Source organism: Cetorhinus maximus, chromosome 13 (genome assembly GCF_964194155.1).
Source record: "Cetorhinus maximus chromosome 13, sCetMax3.hap1.1, whole genome shotgun sequence".
In the NCBI taxonomy this organism is placed as follows: domain Eukaryota; kingdom Metazoa; phylum Chordata; class Chondrichthyes; order Lamniformes; family Cetorhinidae; genus Cetorhinus; species Cetorhinus maximus.
The window spans coordinates 70,683,040-70,700,100 of record NC_135891.1 but is presented as its reverse complement, the minus strand read 5'-3'; the positions used below and the strand labels follow the sequence as shown (position 1 = coordinate 70,700,100).

Below are 17,061 nucleotides of genomic sequence, written 5' to 3'. Positions count from 1 at the left end.
CACTTTCTCCTTGGTCCCATTTCACATGGTCTGCTGTGGGATGTGTTATTTGAAGCTTCCTGCAACTCTTGTATTGCACCAAAAAATGACCTTGGTTTAACCAGGTAGTGTGTGGCTGGGCTATATTTCCAGAGCCTCTGTATACAGAGGCACCTAGAGGGCATTTGCTGCCCTGTCTGGGCCAGCAAACTGTCAAGAATAAGACTGATAAATGTGAACATTTTGTTCATATGGGAGAGGAAATACCAACACGGATTGATTGGGCTGAATAACCTGTTCCTAGGGTTCTATTTAAAGGTCATCAGCTCCTAACTGCTTCAACCCACTTATTGTGGAAACTCACCCCTCATTGCTGCCACCTCAACAAAGACAGCTGGAGAAAGTAGTCAATGAATTACTCTATGAGCCCGATAGGAGTGCAAACGCATAATTGCGTGGGGGACAACCTTAGCCCGAGTGGGTTGTTTAAAGCTGAAGGAGTGAGCTCATGACCTTCTCTTCCTGGGCCATCAACTGGCTACATACAGTACATGGCTTCACTACACTGACCCAGCTTGTGGCAATGAAATTTACTTCTTAACTAGGTGTCAAGCATTGCCACGGATACAGGAATGAACCCCACCCCCCACCCCCCACCCACACACACACACACACACACACACACACACACACACACTCTTCAAAGGGACCGCAACAGCCAGACAACTTTTGAACAACACTTTTAATTGATGACAAGAAAGCAATTAAGTTCCAATTCTCAAAGTTAGAGAGTTGAATATACAGGCATGGCAGAGCCTTGTATTTAATTCCCCACATTTCTATTCTACAAAAGTAGAGGGAAAGGTCCAAAGCTAACAATTTAGCTGCGCGTCTAAGCTTGCACAATTTAATAAGTCACAAAGCCAAGACCTACTGAGCACTGCTCCCCAGCTGAGAGATGTTGCATCTAACCGCAGCACTAAGGCAGATAATCTCCAATAACACTGACACAGATAACATAATCCCCCAGAAACTCTGACAGCTTTTCTCTCAAAAGAGCGCTTCGGAAAACTGACAAGATTGAGGGATCATTTTGGTTTGCTAAAGTCACGAAAGTTTGATTTTCCTGGGGTTGGCAGGTCTAGAGTCAACGTTTGTAATTACATCTTATACAATTAAACATCTATTCTGATGTCACTATTTTTGATGTATTTATATAATGTCTGTTCGCTCTAGAGCTGATTCAATTTCATCTTATCTCACCCAATAACCCAGCGATAGCTCACGTATTTGTATAGTTTAGATATACAGCAATGAACTACATCCACTCATTGTGGAAAATACCATCAAGCTGAACAGAATGCAGACTTTGTCCATTGTACAATGTACCAAGGAGCAGCCGGAGGAGAGGTGGGTAAAATATTGAAAGAGGGGAGCACAGCACAAGGAGAGAGAGAGGTGGGGAGAGGTCGGGAGGGAGCAAGGGCGAGCAGGGCAGGGGGAGGGCGAGCAAGTGGGGTGAGGACGGGAGTGAGTGAGTTCGGGGGAGGGAGGGTGGGGTCAGGGAGGGACAGTGGCAGAGGGAGAGAGGGGGAGGGAGTGAGGGAGAGAGTGGGGGAGGGACTGAAAGTTGGGAGAGAGTGGGCACAGCAGATTGAGGGGGTTTGGGATGGGGGGGGGTGAGAGAGAGGGAGTGGGGTAGGGGCGGAGGGAGGGTGGAGAACGTTGAAGAAAGAAAGCCGTACAAGAGAAGTGCGTGAGAGAAGAGAAAGCAGGAGAGAGAGGGGTAAGGGGAGGGAGGGAGATGCAGGTGACTTCTCACAGCAATAAAACTGTAAAGCTGTTCTGAATAATTGTTCAGCATTTTGCTACAAATGATCACATCAGGAAAGCTTCCCTCATAAGCCCCCAAAATAAGAGCTTAATATTAACACTTTGATCTCTGGAAGGGATTCTTTTAACCAAGCACTACACAAGAACTGTGCACGGTCTCAATACTGTTTACTGAAAAATATCTTTAACTGTATTCACCGCACAAATGCACAGACAAGAAATCTGTAATCGTGCTGTGGTTTTGTCTGTGTGCCATTTACATCAATCTGAGCCCGCATGTGGATTGTGAAATCAAGACGTCACACTGGTAATTCAGAAGCCTGCTCCGCCGATCCTTTTTACTGTTTGGGCTGTGCTGTTTCAAATGGATGCCATTGTTAAGTCCTTGAGCCAGGATACTGTCACATTTCAACTGTTCATCCCTGAGGTGCAGGCAGCAGCACTCCCAGCACCACAGTCAATGAACAACAGTTTACTTCAACAAGATTATATATTTCAAACACGTGGAGAATAGTTCCCTCCTGGCCCAGATTCCTGCAAGGCCCAAAAGCACATCTCAGTGACTATCAGACACAGGCTTTACGTATCACAGTAACAGAGGCACCTGTTAATGTGACCAGCCTTAATTGTTTCACACAGTATTACAACAACCAAGTCTGGCCTCTTCAGTGCTTCATGATCGTTGGCAGTTCCTGAGTCAAGTGTTACTCTCTCGCACTGAGCATCTCTTTCAGAAACACCAGTGATAGAAACTACAATCAGTCCTCAACAGGACTAATTACACCACGGGATACCCAGCCGATCCTGGAAATAAAAGTTTCATATCCTGGTACCCCCCTCCCTCCCTAGCTCTGCTCAACTTCCTACTCCTTCTCTGTCCGTACAGCCATCATGTATTTCTGCATCTTCTCCAGGATCCAGTAGGGAACGACAAAGGGTCGGAGTTCATCCAGTCTCAGCTCAGGGGAGTCCCTGCAACACAGCATGAAAAGTTGGTTTGTTACACACACAGACACGAGATCCTATAGAGAGAGGTGGAGAGACACACAGAGGTCTAACAGAGAGAGCAGAGAGATGGAGACACATTCAGAGGTCCGATAAAGAGAGAGATGGACACACACACACGCCCTCGAGAGTGAGTGCAATATGGAGACATAAAGAGGTTCTACAGAGGGAGAGAGATGGAGATATAGACACACACACGTCCTATAACGAGAGAGGAGACATGCACACACACAGGTCCAAGAGAACAACAGACACACTTAACTTCTATGGAGAGAGAGACAGAGACAGAGTTCCTGGAGAGAGAGAGACAGAGTTCCTGGAGAGAGAGAGACAGAGTTCCTGGAGAGAGAGAGACACAGAGTTCCTGGAGAGAGAGAGAGACACATCGAGTTGCTGGAGAGAGAGAGAGAGAGAGGCGCACGCAGGGTTCCTAGAGGGAGGGAAGGTTGCAGAGAGAGTGCATTGCTGTGGGGTTAGGCACACAGAATTTCTACAGAGACACAGGTTTCTTATAGAGAAACACAGAGAGTTCCTATAAAGACAGAGAGTGTTCCTAGAGAGAGGGGCAGAGTTCCCATAGTGACAGAGACAGAGAATTGCTACAGACAGAGTTCGTAGACATAGACGCAGGATTCCTGTAGAGAGCCGGAGCGACGGGCGCTCCGGGAGGGAGCCGGAGCGACGGGCGCTCCGGGAGGGAGCCGGAGCGACGGGCGCTCCGGGAGGGAGCCGGAGCGACGGGCGCTCCGGGAGGGAGCCGGAGCGACGGGCGCTCCGGGAGGGAGCCGGAGCGACGGGCGCTCCGGGAGGGAGCCGGAGCGACGGGCGCTCTGGAAGCCGGAGAGGCGGACGTCCCGGGAGAGAGAGGCGGACGTCCCGGGAGAGAGAGGCGGACGTCCCGGGAGAGAGAGGCGGACGTCCCGGGAGAGAGAGGCGGACGTCCCGGGAGAGAGAGGCGGACGTCCCGGGAGAGAGAGGCGGACGTCCCGGGAGAGAGAGGCGGACGTCCCGGGAGAGAGAGGCGGACGTCCCGGGAGAGAGAGGCGGACGTCCCGGGAGAGAGAGGCGGACGTCCCGGGAGAGAGAGAGGGAGGGGGAGGGACGGAGGGGGGGCGAGGGAGGGGGAGCGAGGGAGGGGGAGCGAGAGAGGGGGAGCAAACGTCCCGGTGAGAGAGGCGGACGTCCCGGGAGAGAGAGAGAAAGGGAGACAGATGTCCCTAGAGAGGGGGAGGGGGAGGCGAGGGAGGGGGGGGCGAGGGAGGGGGGGCGAGGGAGGGGGGGCGAGGGAGGGGGGGGCGAGGGAGGGGGGGGCGAGGGAGGGGGGGGCGAGGGAGGGGGGCGAGGGAGGGGGGGGCGAGGGAGGGGGGGGCGAGGGAGGGGGGGCGAGGGAGGGGGGGCGAGGGAGGGGGGGCGAGGGAGGGGGGGGCGAGGGAGGGGGTGGCGAGGGAGGGGGGGGCGAGGGAGGGGGGCGAGGGAGGGGGGGCGAGGGAGGGGGGGCGAGGGAGGGGGGGGCGAGGGAGGGGGGGGCGAGGGAGGGGGGCGAGGGAGGGGGGGCGAGGGAGGGGGGGCGAGGGAGGGGGGGCGAGGGAGGGGGGGCGAGGGAGGGGGAGCGAGGGAGGGGGAGCGAGGGAGGGGGAGCGAGGGAGGGGGAGCGAGGGAGGGGGAGCGAGGGAGGGGGAGCGAGGGAGGGGGAGCGAGGGAGGGGGAGCGAGATGCAGAGTGTTCCTAGAAACCACGATGTGCCCACACCGAGGCAGGAAGGCGCCAGGAACCGACACTGAGATAGGCATGCGCGGTGTTCCTACACTGAGACATGCAGGCGCTGTGTGCCAACACATGGTGAAGCTAGAGCAGTCCGTCCGCAACGTACCACACAGGCGTGGTTTGGCTACATTGAACTGAGCAGGCGTGGTGCTCCACGCCCGGGACAGGCCAGCGCGACTCACCGGCGCAATATGTCAACCCCAGGGCACGCCCGAGCAGCGTGCCGTCAGAGCCACGCCAGAGCAGCGTGCCGACACTGAGCCATGCCTGCACAGTGCTTCTGCACTGAACTATTACATTTACCTTTTACTCTTGTATTAAGGTACATGTTCTACCTACGCTGAGCTGAATTGGAATGACTATCCCTTCAACAGCTTGTGTGCTCATCTCCTGAGGAACATCTGTCCTTTTGCCTTCACCCTTGACGCTGCTTCATTCATCAGAGTCCAAACTAACTCTGGGTTATCCGTTGGGACTGTCTGATTCTGCATGGGCATGCATGACAGACTGCCTCCAGCAGAGGTTAATTCTCTCTTCCCCTCTTCACACGTCTCTTCAGAAGTCTATTCTTTTCCTCCCTGCGGCACAAGGCTGCGCGGCAGCAAACTTTTACCATGGAATGTGATATTCATTCTATAAACCCCTTTTCTCATACACCCTTCAACTTCCTGCATCATTTTTGGACCAAGGTCGAGACTAAATGTTACATCATCATTTACAATTATGCAAAGCATCACACTCGTCTTTGACCTCCCAGCTTCTCAGTGCCACACCTCCCTCAATAGGACTAGTTTGAAATGATCAGTTGTCTCATTGCTAAGGTTCTCACCTGTAGTCATCACTGGCAGCCAGTTCTCGAATGTCATCTTCTATTAGCAGGTAAGCCTTAAACATAAATACATTGCAGTCAGTATGCACTCCCACTGGACTCCCCCACCATCATTTACATCTCATGCAAAGGAATCCCTGTTCAGTTTATGCACGGGCAAGTCTGTTCCTCGGAAATACAGACTGCAGGCTATGCTCCCTCTCCAGAGAACTAAGGAGGCATATGAGTGTCCAAGGAGACTAAAATGCTTATGACCTGTGCATGTTTGAAGTAATCTATAAAATAATTCAGGGTTGTGAAAAGTAAATTGGAGATTAAGTCAGTTGAAGGACATGTACGAGATTTATATCCTGTCCTCAGATTCCTGATTAAGTAATGCTTTCAAAAGGAATGGGCAAGTTGGTTGCTGAGTGAGTCATGAAGCCCAGCAAACAGCGGAATTCTTGTCTTAATTTACAGTTATTGAAATAGCTAAAATGTAAGTTTGAGTTAGACTGGAAGCTATCATTCCTCAGTAAAATTTACAAACTTCTGGAAATGGTGGACATTGGGCTAAATATACAATCCCTGTATTATCAATGAGAAAATGCTGGTTCTGTCTGTATATGGGAAAGCAAATAGCCTTACTTAGAAACCAACCGAGTAGGCAGCTACCATGTTAATCTGTGTGTATCGGTAGATTCTGGTGTAACACTCCAACACCACTCTCAACACTCAGCCATTTGCAAAGTCCTCTGCAAGTGTTAAGCCCTGTATAAGGGAATATTAGGGGGAAACAGCAATTCCTCGGTATTAATGCCTCAAGGTGTAAAACATGTTGAATTCTCAGTGGGTTTACTTATTTGTTTAAAAACAGGCTAGAACTGCCCAATGGTGGCTTCTTTTCCTGTAGAAAACCTCCCAGAAACTGCAGGGGCTTTTTTTTGAAAGTCTGGACATTGTACATTGTGACTTCTCCTAGGTTCTTTCTTCTGCCTTTTAATTTTTGTTTGATTTCCTCTTGGAAAATTTCTTTGTAAAAACAGATCTATGATCCCACACTCATGCAAATTGACAGGGTTCGAAACACAGCCATAAATTTTAGATTGATTTTGAATCATTGTTTCTGACTAGCTCTTTGACTGCTGGCCCATTTAATCTGTAATGCCATAATCACGTGTTCTACCACAAGTGTAGGAGTTCAGAGTGTTGAATAAGTTTGCTCAACAAGTTCATGTGTATCACAGTAAATTGAACTATTTTACTGTACTTGCCTCAGACCCTGGAATTTTCAGAACTAACAATCAGAAGGTGAATGGAGATTCTTGGTATAACCACATCATTGGTTGCTAAGCTATAGTTGCGGCCAGTCATCCAAATGCCATGGGCTAATATATAACAGCTCAGCTTCAAGAGAAAATGTGACTGTTTCACCCAAAGTTCTGCTGCTGACCAAACACTAAGAAATACCAATCTAAATATGGTATATAATAATTTAAATAATAATTGCTATTGTTTTGCAGTTTCAGTATATTACAGTGTACGTTGTCTTGTGTGTGTTATTTAACCTGTAAGTAAATGCTAAGCCAGTTGATTGTCCTTTATACATGGGTTTAATGGCGGTTTGTTTCCATCTTGTAAAGGTGGCAGGAAGACATGGTGACCATCTTATATGTTTGCCAGAGAATGATAAACCATGACTCGGGGTGGGTATTGTGAACACTTGGTATGCCACCCAATATGCAGCAAGCACAAAGCCAGCAGCTTTCAGTTCATATGAGGCTCCATTTGCTTAATGGAGCTGCTCTTACCCATGAACACGAGGTAAGCAAGTGGTGAGTGGGCAACAGAAAGGCAGCTTCTCATTGGGCGGGAGCAAGGAGCCCAAACCCTTCATCAGTTGAATCACCAGCCTCCTAGCAACTTCTGCACAGCAGTGCTGGCAGAAGCAGTGGCACATGGAAAGGGCAAAAATTACACAAAATGGGAGGAAGCTATCAGTGCAATCAGCCACACACAAATATATACATAGAAACCCAGTCACAGAGACACTCTTGCATGCAGGCTGACAGCCACACACACTTACACACCCACAGATAGTCAAAAACAGGCACACCAACAGACACAGATCCATGCACAGACACCTACAAACACATCCACACACTGACAGCCAAAGGTGCACCTGCAAAACAAACACACCAATACATACAGTCACAGACCGAACATGATGGCAGAGATGGAACATTTTGCTCAAGGTAAAATTGAGACTGATGAGTTGCTTTGAGCATCAATACTCACCATCTTGCCCCCTGTGGCTGGCATGTGATGCTTCTCCCCGAGCCAGTGCTTGTCCTGCGAGTCTGCAGAATACTGAAAAAAAAAGACAAGAGTACAAATGAGAACATACACAACTTAAACGCTGAAACAAATCACTCACATCACCAGAGGATGAAACGAACACACACAGGATTAAACACTGCATAGACCCACCCTAAACACACACACACGGTAAAACACAGCACTGACCCACACTGACCACACACACGGTAAAACACAGCACTGACCCACACTGACCACACACAGGGTAAAACACAGCACTGGCCAATACTGAACACATACAGGGTTCAACGCAGCACTGGCCAAAACTGATCACACATAGGATAAAACATAGCACTGACCTCCACTGAACAAACACAGGATTAAACAAAAACAGAAAATGCTGGAAAAACTCAGCAGGTCTAACAACATCTGTGGAGAGAAAAACACAGAACCAACCCACACAGGGTTAAACTGATGCACAAACAGATGCTGTTAGACCTGCTGAGATTTTTTAACATTTCTGTTTTTATTTCAGATTTCCAGTATCTGTAGTATTTTGCTTTTATCACAGGATTAAACAATACAGACAAACTAAAAACACATACATACACACGCACACACTAAATAACAGCACTGGCCCACACTGAACACACACAAGGTCAAACACATCACTAACCCACAGTGAATATACATGGGTAAAACACAGCATTGAACACAGTGTTAAACACAATACTGACACACACACGGTAAAACGCAGCACTGGCCCACAATAAAGGCAGAGTAAAATATAGCACTGACCTCCACTGAACACACAGGGTAAAACACAATACTGACACACACTCAGGGTGAAATACAGCACAGACCCACAAAGAAAACAGACAGGGGAAAAAACAGCACTGACACACACTGAACACAGGATAAAACACAGCACTAACCTACACTGAATATACAACAAAGTCAAACACAGCACTGACCCACACTGGTGAAAATATAGCACTGACACACACTGTTCACACACAGCAATGGCCCACACTGAATACACACAAGGCAAAACACAGTACTAGCCCAAACTGAACACATACAGGGTAAAACACAGCATTGTCCACATCGAACACACACAGGGTAAAAAACAGCAATGACCCACACTGAACACACGCAGTATAAAACACAGCACTGGCCCACACTGAACACACATACGATAAAACAAAACACTGACCCACATTGAATGCATACAGGGTAAAACATAGCACTGGTCCACTCTGAACACAGAGGGTAAAATGTAGCACTGATCCACACTGAAAACACAGGATAAAACACCACTGATGCACACAGGATACAACACAGCACTGACCCATACTGAATACACAACAGGGTAAAACACAGCACTGATCCACATTGAATATATAGATCGTAAAACATAGCACTGACCCACACTGAACATACACAGCACCTACCCACATTGAACACACATGGTAGAACATAGCACTGACCCATATTAAAAACACACAGGGTAAACACAACACTGACGGTGATTTAACGCACATAGAGGAAAACGCAGCCACACTGAACACACACAGGGTAAAACACAGCACTGTCCCACAATGAACACACCCAGCGTAAAACATAGCACTGACTTACCCTGAACACAGGGTAAAACGCAGCACTAACTCACACTGAACACACACGGTAAAACAGACCCACACTGAACACACACAGGGTAAAAAGAGCACTGGCCCACACAGAACAAAAAACAGCACTGACTCACACTGAACAAAGGACAAAACGCAGCATTGGCCCACACTAAACAAACATAGGGTTAAACACAGCACCAACCCACAAAGGGTCCAACAGCCACAGTAACAGACACACAGGATAGAACACAGCACTGACCCACAATAAACACACAGGGTAAACACAACACAGAGTGACTGAACACACACTGGGGAAAATGCAGCACTGACTCACACTAAAGACACACAGGGTAAAATGTAGAATCGACCCACACTGAACATACACAGCACCTATCCACATTGAACACACATGGTAGAACATAGCACTGACCAATATTAAACACACAGGGTAAACACAACACTGACGGTGACTTAACACACACAGGGTAAAACACAACACTGACCCACAATGAACACACAGGGTAAACACAACACAGAGTGACTGAACACACACTGGGGAAAATGCAACACTGACTCACACTAAAGACACACACGGTAAAATGTAGAATCGACCCACACTGAACATAAACTGTGTAAAACACAGCATTGTGTTTTACACACACATGTTAAAACATAGTACTGACCACACTGAAAACACAGGGTAAAATACTGACCCACGCTGAACACACAGGGTTAAACACAGCACCTACCCACACAGGGTTAAACACAGCACTGACCCAAACTGAACATGGCAAAATGCAGCACTGGCTCACACTGAATACACACAGGGTAAAACACAGCACTGACCCACACTGAACACAGGCTAAAATATAGCACTGATGCCGACTGAACACACACTGGGGATAACACAGCACTGACACACACTGCACACACGAACAGTAAAACACAGCACTGGACCACACTGAACACACAAGGTTAAACACAGCACCAACCCACAATGGGTCAATGACCCACACTAACACACACAGGGTGGAACACAGCACTGACTCTCAGTAAACATGCAGAGTGTAAAACACAGCAATGAGTCACACTGAACACAAAAACATAGAAACTAGGAGGAGTAGGTCATTCGGCCCTTCCAGCCTGCTCCGCCATTCAATATGATCATGGCTGATCTTCTATCTCAACGCCATATTCCCACTTTTCTCCATACCCCTTGATACCCCTAATATCCAAAAAATTATCAGTTTCTTTCTTGAATATACTTAGTGACCCGGCCTCCAGAGCCTTCTGTGGAAGAGAATTCCACAGGTTGATCACCCTCTGAATGAAGAAATTTTTCCTCATCTCAGTCCTAAATGGCCTGCCCCATATCCCGAGACTGTGGCCCCTGGTTCTAGGCTCCCCAACCAGGGGAAACATGCTCCCTGCATCTAATCTCTCTAGCCCTGTCAGGATTTCACACATTTCAATCAGATCCCCTCTCATCCTTCTAAACTCTAGTGAATACGATAGTCCTGCCATCCCAGGTATCGGCCTAGTGAACCTTCGCTACACTCCCTCTATGGCAAGTATATCCTTTGAGGTAGGGAGACCAAAGCTGCATGCAATACTCCAGGTGTGGTATCGCCAAAGTCCTGTATAACTGCAGTAAGACATCTCTACTTCTGAACTCAAATCCTCTTGCATTGCAATGAAGACTAACATACCATTTGCCTTCCTAATTGCTTGCTGCACCTGCCTATTCACTTTTATTGACTGGTGTACAAGGACATCCAGATCCCTTTGTACATCCACATTTCCCAATATATCACCATTTAAATAATACTGTCTTTGTTTTTTACACCAAAGCGTATAACTTCATATTTATCCAAATTATACTGCATCTGCCATATGTTTGCCCATACATACAACTTGTCCAAATCGCCCTGAAGCCTCCTTGCTTCCTCCTCACAACCCCACCCAGTTTTGTGTCATCAGCAAACTTGGAATTATTACATTTGGTTCCCTCATCCAAGTCATTTATATATATCATGAATAGTTGGGGCCCCAAGCACTGATCCCGCAGACAACTAATAGTCACAGCCTGCCATCCGGAAAAAGACCCATTTATTCCCACTCTCGGTTTCCAGTCTGTCAACCAATTCTCAATCCATGCCAGTATATTACCCCTGATTCCATGTGCTTTAATTTTGCCCACTAGCCTCTTATATGGGACCTTATCAAAAGCCTTCTTGAAATCCAAATACACCACATCCACTGGCTCTCCCTTATCTATTCTACTAGTTACATCCTCAAAAAATTCCAATAGATTAGTTAAGCATGATTTCCCTTTCATAAACCCATCCTGACTTTGTCTAATCCCGTTAATGCTTTCCAAGTATTCTGTTACCATGTCTTTTATAATAGGCTCTAGCATTTTCCCTACTACTGATGTTAGACTAACTAGTCTGTAATTCTGTTTTTTCTCTCCCTCCGTTTTTAAATAGTGGGGTAACATCTGCCATCCTCCAATCTGTAGGAACTGCTCCACAGTCTATAGAAATTTGGAAGATGACCACAAATGCATCCAATATTTCCAGGGCCATTTCCTTTAGTACCCTGGATGTAGATTATCAGGCCCTGGGGATTTTTCAGCACTTTTACCCCATTAATTTCTCCAGCACCATTTTTTTTTACTAACACTGATTTTCTTCAATTCCATCCTTTCGCTAGACCCTTGGTTCCCTAATATTTCTGGGAAGTGTTCAAATCTTCGGCCATTTCTTTGTTCCCCATTATAATTTTCCCTGTTTCTGACTGTAAGGGACCTACATTTGTCTTCGCTAATCTTTTTCTCATCACATATTTATTGAAGCTTTTACAGTCAGCTTTTATGTTCCTTGCAAGTTTACACTCATACTTCATTTTCCCCTTCTTCATCAATCTTTTTGTCTACTTTTGCTGAATTGTTAACTGCTCCCAATCCTCAAGCTTGCTCCTTTTTCTGGCAATTTTATATTTTAATACTATCCCTAATTTCTTTTGTAAGCCATGGTTGAGTCACATTTCCTGTTTTACTTTTGTGCCAGACAGGAATGAACAATGGTTGTAATTCATGCATACATTCCTTAAGTATTAGCCATTGCCTATCCACCATCAACCCTTTTAGTAAGGTTCCCCAATCCATCATTGCCAACTCACACCTCATACCCTCGTAGTTCCCTTTATTTAGTTTCAGGACCTTAGTTTCGAATTCAGCTTCTTCACTCCATCCTAATGAACAATTCTATCATTTTATGGTCGCTCTTCCCCAAGGAAAAGCACAACAAAACTGTTAATTAATCCTATCTCCTTGCACAATATCCAGTCTAGGATAGCCTGCTCTCTAGTTGGTTTCTCAACGTATTGAGGAAAAACCATCATGTACACACTCCAGGAAATTCCCCTCCACAGTATTATTGCTAGTTTAGTTTGTCCAATCTATAAGTAGATTAAAGTCACCCATGATTACATTTGAAACCTTATTACATGCGCCTCTAATTTCCTGCTTAATGTCTTCCCTTACATATCCATTACTGTTTGGGGGCCTATAGACAACCCCCACTAACGTTTTCTGCCTCTAGGTGCTTCTTATCTCCGCCCAAACAGATTCCACATCATGACTTTCCGAGCCAATGTCCTTCCTCGCTATTGCATTGATTTCCTCCTTTAATAACGGTGCTACCCCACCTCCTTTCCCTATTTGTCCTTCCTAAATATTGAATACCCCTGGATGTTCAGTTTCCATCCTTGGTTACGCTGCAGTCATGTCTCCATAGTTGCAAATATGTTATAACTGCTTATATCTATTTGTGCTGTTAATTTATCTACTTTATTTTGAATGCTCCGTGCATTAAGGTACAATGCCTTTAGATTTGTCTTTTTAACCATGTTAGTCATCTTAGCTTTATTTTGCACTATGACCTCATTTGTTTTTCACCCTTGTTTTTTCTGCCTTCCGCTTTTGCTTTTTACTTTAGTGTCTTTTGTTTCTATCCTTGTTTCCCCCTGCTCGGTCTCCCTGCTCAGGGTCCCATCCCCCTGCCATTTTAGTTTACACCCTCCCCGACTGCACTAGCAAACACCTCTCCCTCCACCCCACTTTGGCCCTCCAAGCCTGCGCCAATCATATTGCCTGTCAAACAAAAACATTTTGCACTTCCAGGGTCTGTATCCCTCTATTCCCATCCTATTCATGTATTTGTCAAGCTGCCTCTTAAACACCACTATCGTACCTGCTTCCACCATCTCCTCTGCAGCGAATTCCAGACACTCACTACCCTCTGCGTAAAAAACTTGCCCCGCACATCTCCTCTAAAGTTTTCTCTTCTCACCTTAAATCTATGTCCCCTAGTAATTGACTCTTCCACCCTGGCAAAAAGCTTCTGACTACTTTGTCCATGCCACTCATAATTTTTTAAACTTCTATCGAGTCACCCCTCAATCTCCATCGTTCTAGTGAGAACAATCCGAGTTTCTCCAACCTCTCCTCATTGCTAATAACCTCCAGACCAGGCAGCATCGTGGTAACCCTCCTCTGCACCCTCTCCAACGCCTCCATATCCTTCTGGTAATGTGGCGACCAGAATTGCACGCAATATTCCAAGTGTGGCCTAACCAAGGTTCTATACAGCTGCAGCATGACTCCCCAGCTTTTATACTCAATACCCCTGCCGATGAAGGCAAGCATGCCATATGCCTTCCTGACTACCTTATCCACCTGCGTTGCCACTTTCAGTGACCTGTGGACCTGTACACCCAGATCCCTCTGCCCGTCCATGCACTTAAGGGTTCTGCCATTTACTGTATAATTCCTACCTGTATTAGACCTTCCAAAATGCATTACCTTGCTTTATATATTCATTTGATATATCCTGTTATTTCTACTCGCTAGCACGTGGCACTGATAGTAATCCTGAGATCACTACCTTTGAGGTCCCACTTTTTAATTTATGGCCTAATTCCCTATATTCAGCTTGTAGGGCCTCATCCCTTTTCTTACCTATGTCATTGGTATCAATATGTACCATGACACTGGCTGTTCGCCCTCCCCCATCAGAATGTCTCGTAGCCTCTCCAAGACATCCATGACCCTGGCACCAGGGAGGCAACATACCATCTTGGAGTCTCTTTGCAGCTGCAGAAATGCCTGTCTGTTCCCGTTACTATTGAATCCCCTATCACTGTAGCCCTGCCATTCTTCTTCCTCCCCTCTTGTACAGGAGAGCCACCTATGGTGCCATGGATTTGGCTCCTGCTGCTTTCCCCTGAGAAGTCATCTCCCCCAACTGTATCCAAAATGGTATATCTGTTAGAGAGGAGGACGGCCACAGGGGACTCCTGTACTATCCACCTTCCTCTACTCTGCTTAGTGGTCACCCATCCCCTTTCTGCCTGTTCAGCCTTTACCTGCGGTGTGACCACCTCTCTGTCCTTGCACCTCTTTCAGCCCCGAGTCTCCCTGGAACCCTCGCTCTGTCCTTGCGCCACTTTCAGCCCCGCGTCTCCCCGAAACTCTCGCTCTGTCCTCATGCCACTTTCAGCCCCGCGTCTCCCTGGAACTCTCGCTCTGTCCTCGTGCTGCTTTCAGCCCCGCGTCTCCCTGGAACTCTCGCTCTGTCCTCGTGCTGCTTTCAGCCCCGCGTCTCCCTGGAACTCTCGCTCTGTCCTCGTGCCACTTTCAGCCCTGCGTCTCCCTGGAACTCTCGCTCTGTCCTCGTGCCACTTTCAGCCCCAAGTCTCCCTGGAACTCTCGCTTTGTCCTCGCGCCACTTTCAGCCCCGCGTCTCCCTGGAACTCTCGCTCTGTCCTCGTGCCGCATTCAGCCCCAAGTCTCCTCGGAACTCTCACTCTGTCCTCGCACCTCTTTCAGCCCCGCATCTCCCCGGAACTCTCGCTCTGTCCTCGCACCTCTTTCAGCCCCGCGTCTCCCTGGAACTCTCGCTCTGTCCTCGTGCCACTTTCAGCCCCGCATCTCCCCGGAACTCTCGCTCTGTCCTCATGCTGCTTTCAGCCCCGCGTCTCCCTGGAACTCTCACTCTGTCCTCGCACCTCTTTCAGCCCCGCATCTTCCTGGAACTCTCGCTCTGTCCTCGTGCCACTTTCAGCCCCGCGTCTCCCCGAAACTCTCGCTCTGTCCTCATGCCACTTTCAGCCCCGCGTCTCCCTGGAACTCTCGCTCTGTCCTCGTGCTGCTTTCAGCCCCGTGTCTCCCTGGAACTCTCGCTCTGTCCTCGTGCCACTTTCAGCCCTGCGTCTCCCTGGAACTCTCGCTCTGTCCTCGTGCCACTTTCAGCCCCGCATCTCCCTGGAACTCTCGCTCTGTCCTCGCGCCTCTTTCAGCCCCGTGTCTCCCCGAAACTCTCACTCTGTCCTCGTGCTGCTTTCAGCCCCACATCTCCCCGGAACACTCGCTCTGTCCTCGTGCCACTTTCAGCCCCAAGTCCAGCTCTTGGTCTTTTTAAATCTCTGCTCTGACTCTCAGCTCCCGCTCTTTTTAAGTCTTGCCAAGGCCGCCGCTCCTCTCGCACTGCCTCCCGGTCCTACTCTGGTCCTGTAGTCTAAGGCTTTCCTCCTCACTATTTACGACACCACCAATTTTCATGTGATCTGCAAACTTACTAATCATACCTTCTATACTCACATCATGATTTTCTGAGCCAATATCCTTCCTCACTATTGCATTGATTTCCTCCTTTACTAACAATGCTACCCCATCTCCTTTCCCTATTTGTCTGTCCTTCCTAAATATTGAATACCCCTGGATGTTCAGTTCCCATTCTTGGTCACCCTGCAGCCATGTCTCCATAATTGCAACTATATCATAACCGTTTATATCTATTTGCGCTGTTAATTCATCTACCTTATTGTGAATGCTTCGCGCATTAAGATACAATGCCTTTTTAACCTTGTTAGTCATCTTAGCTTTATTTTGCACTATGACCCTATTTGTTTTTTGCCCTTGTTTTTTCTGCCTTCCGCCTTTGCTTCTTACTTCTGTGTCTTTTGTTTCTATCCTTGTTTCCTCCTGCTCTGTCTCCCTGCTCAGGGTCCCATTCCCCTGCCATTCTAGTTGGGTACTGCAGGGTAAAACTCAGCAGTGATGCAGATTGAATACACACAGGGCAAAACACAGTATTGGCCCAAAACAAAAACAGAATTACCTGGAAAAACTCAGCAGGTCTGGCAGCATCGGTGGAGAAGAAATCAGTTAACGTTTCGAGTCTTCATGACCCTTTGGCAGAACTGAGTATAGTTAGGAGAAAGATGAAATATAAGCTGGTCTAAGGTGGGGGGCCGGGGGGAGAGAGAAGTTGAGGGTGTGGTGATTGTGGAGATAAGCAAGCAGTGATAGGAGCAGATAATCAAAAGATGTCACAGACAAAAGGATCAAAGAGGTGTTGAAGGTGGTGATATTGTCTAAGAAAAGTGCTAATTAAGAATGGAAGACAGGATACTCAAGGTACAGCTCTAGTGGGGGTGGGGTGGAAAGACTAACAAAGTTTTAGTTTTAGATTTAAAAATAATGGAAATAGGTGGGAAAAGAAGAATCTATATAAATTATTGAAAAAAAAGGGAAGGGGGAGAAACGGGGTGGGGATGGGGTGGGGGGGGGTGGGAGTTTAAGATCTAAAGTTGTTGAATTCAATATTCAGCCCGGAAGGCTGTAAAGTGCCTAGTTGGAAGATGAGGTGCTGTTCC

General features: G+C 47.5%; 1 protein-coding gene across 1 annotated transcript in view; it reads right to left on the bottom strand.

Moving 5' to 3' along the window:
- Window positions 1-1,963: 1,963 nt before the first annotated feature.
- LOC144688683 (deoxynucleotidyltransferase terminal-interacting protein 1-like) overlaps window positions 1,964-17,061 on the bottom strand; it is a 51,734-nt gene continuing 36,636 nt past the window's right edge. The window contains exons 11-13 of the mRNA XM_078555517.1: window positions 7,688-7,759; window positions 5,411-5,466; window positions 1,964-2,784 (exon numbers count right to left, since the gene is read on the bottom strand). Of these exons, the coding sequence (XP_078411643.1) occupies window positions 2,676-2,784; window positions 5,411-5,466; window positions 7,688-7,759 (237 nt within the window). The 3' untranslated portion in view covers window positions 1,964-2,675. The remainder of the gene's footprint in view (window positions 2,785-5,410; window positions 5,467-7,687; window positions 7,760-17,061) is intronic.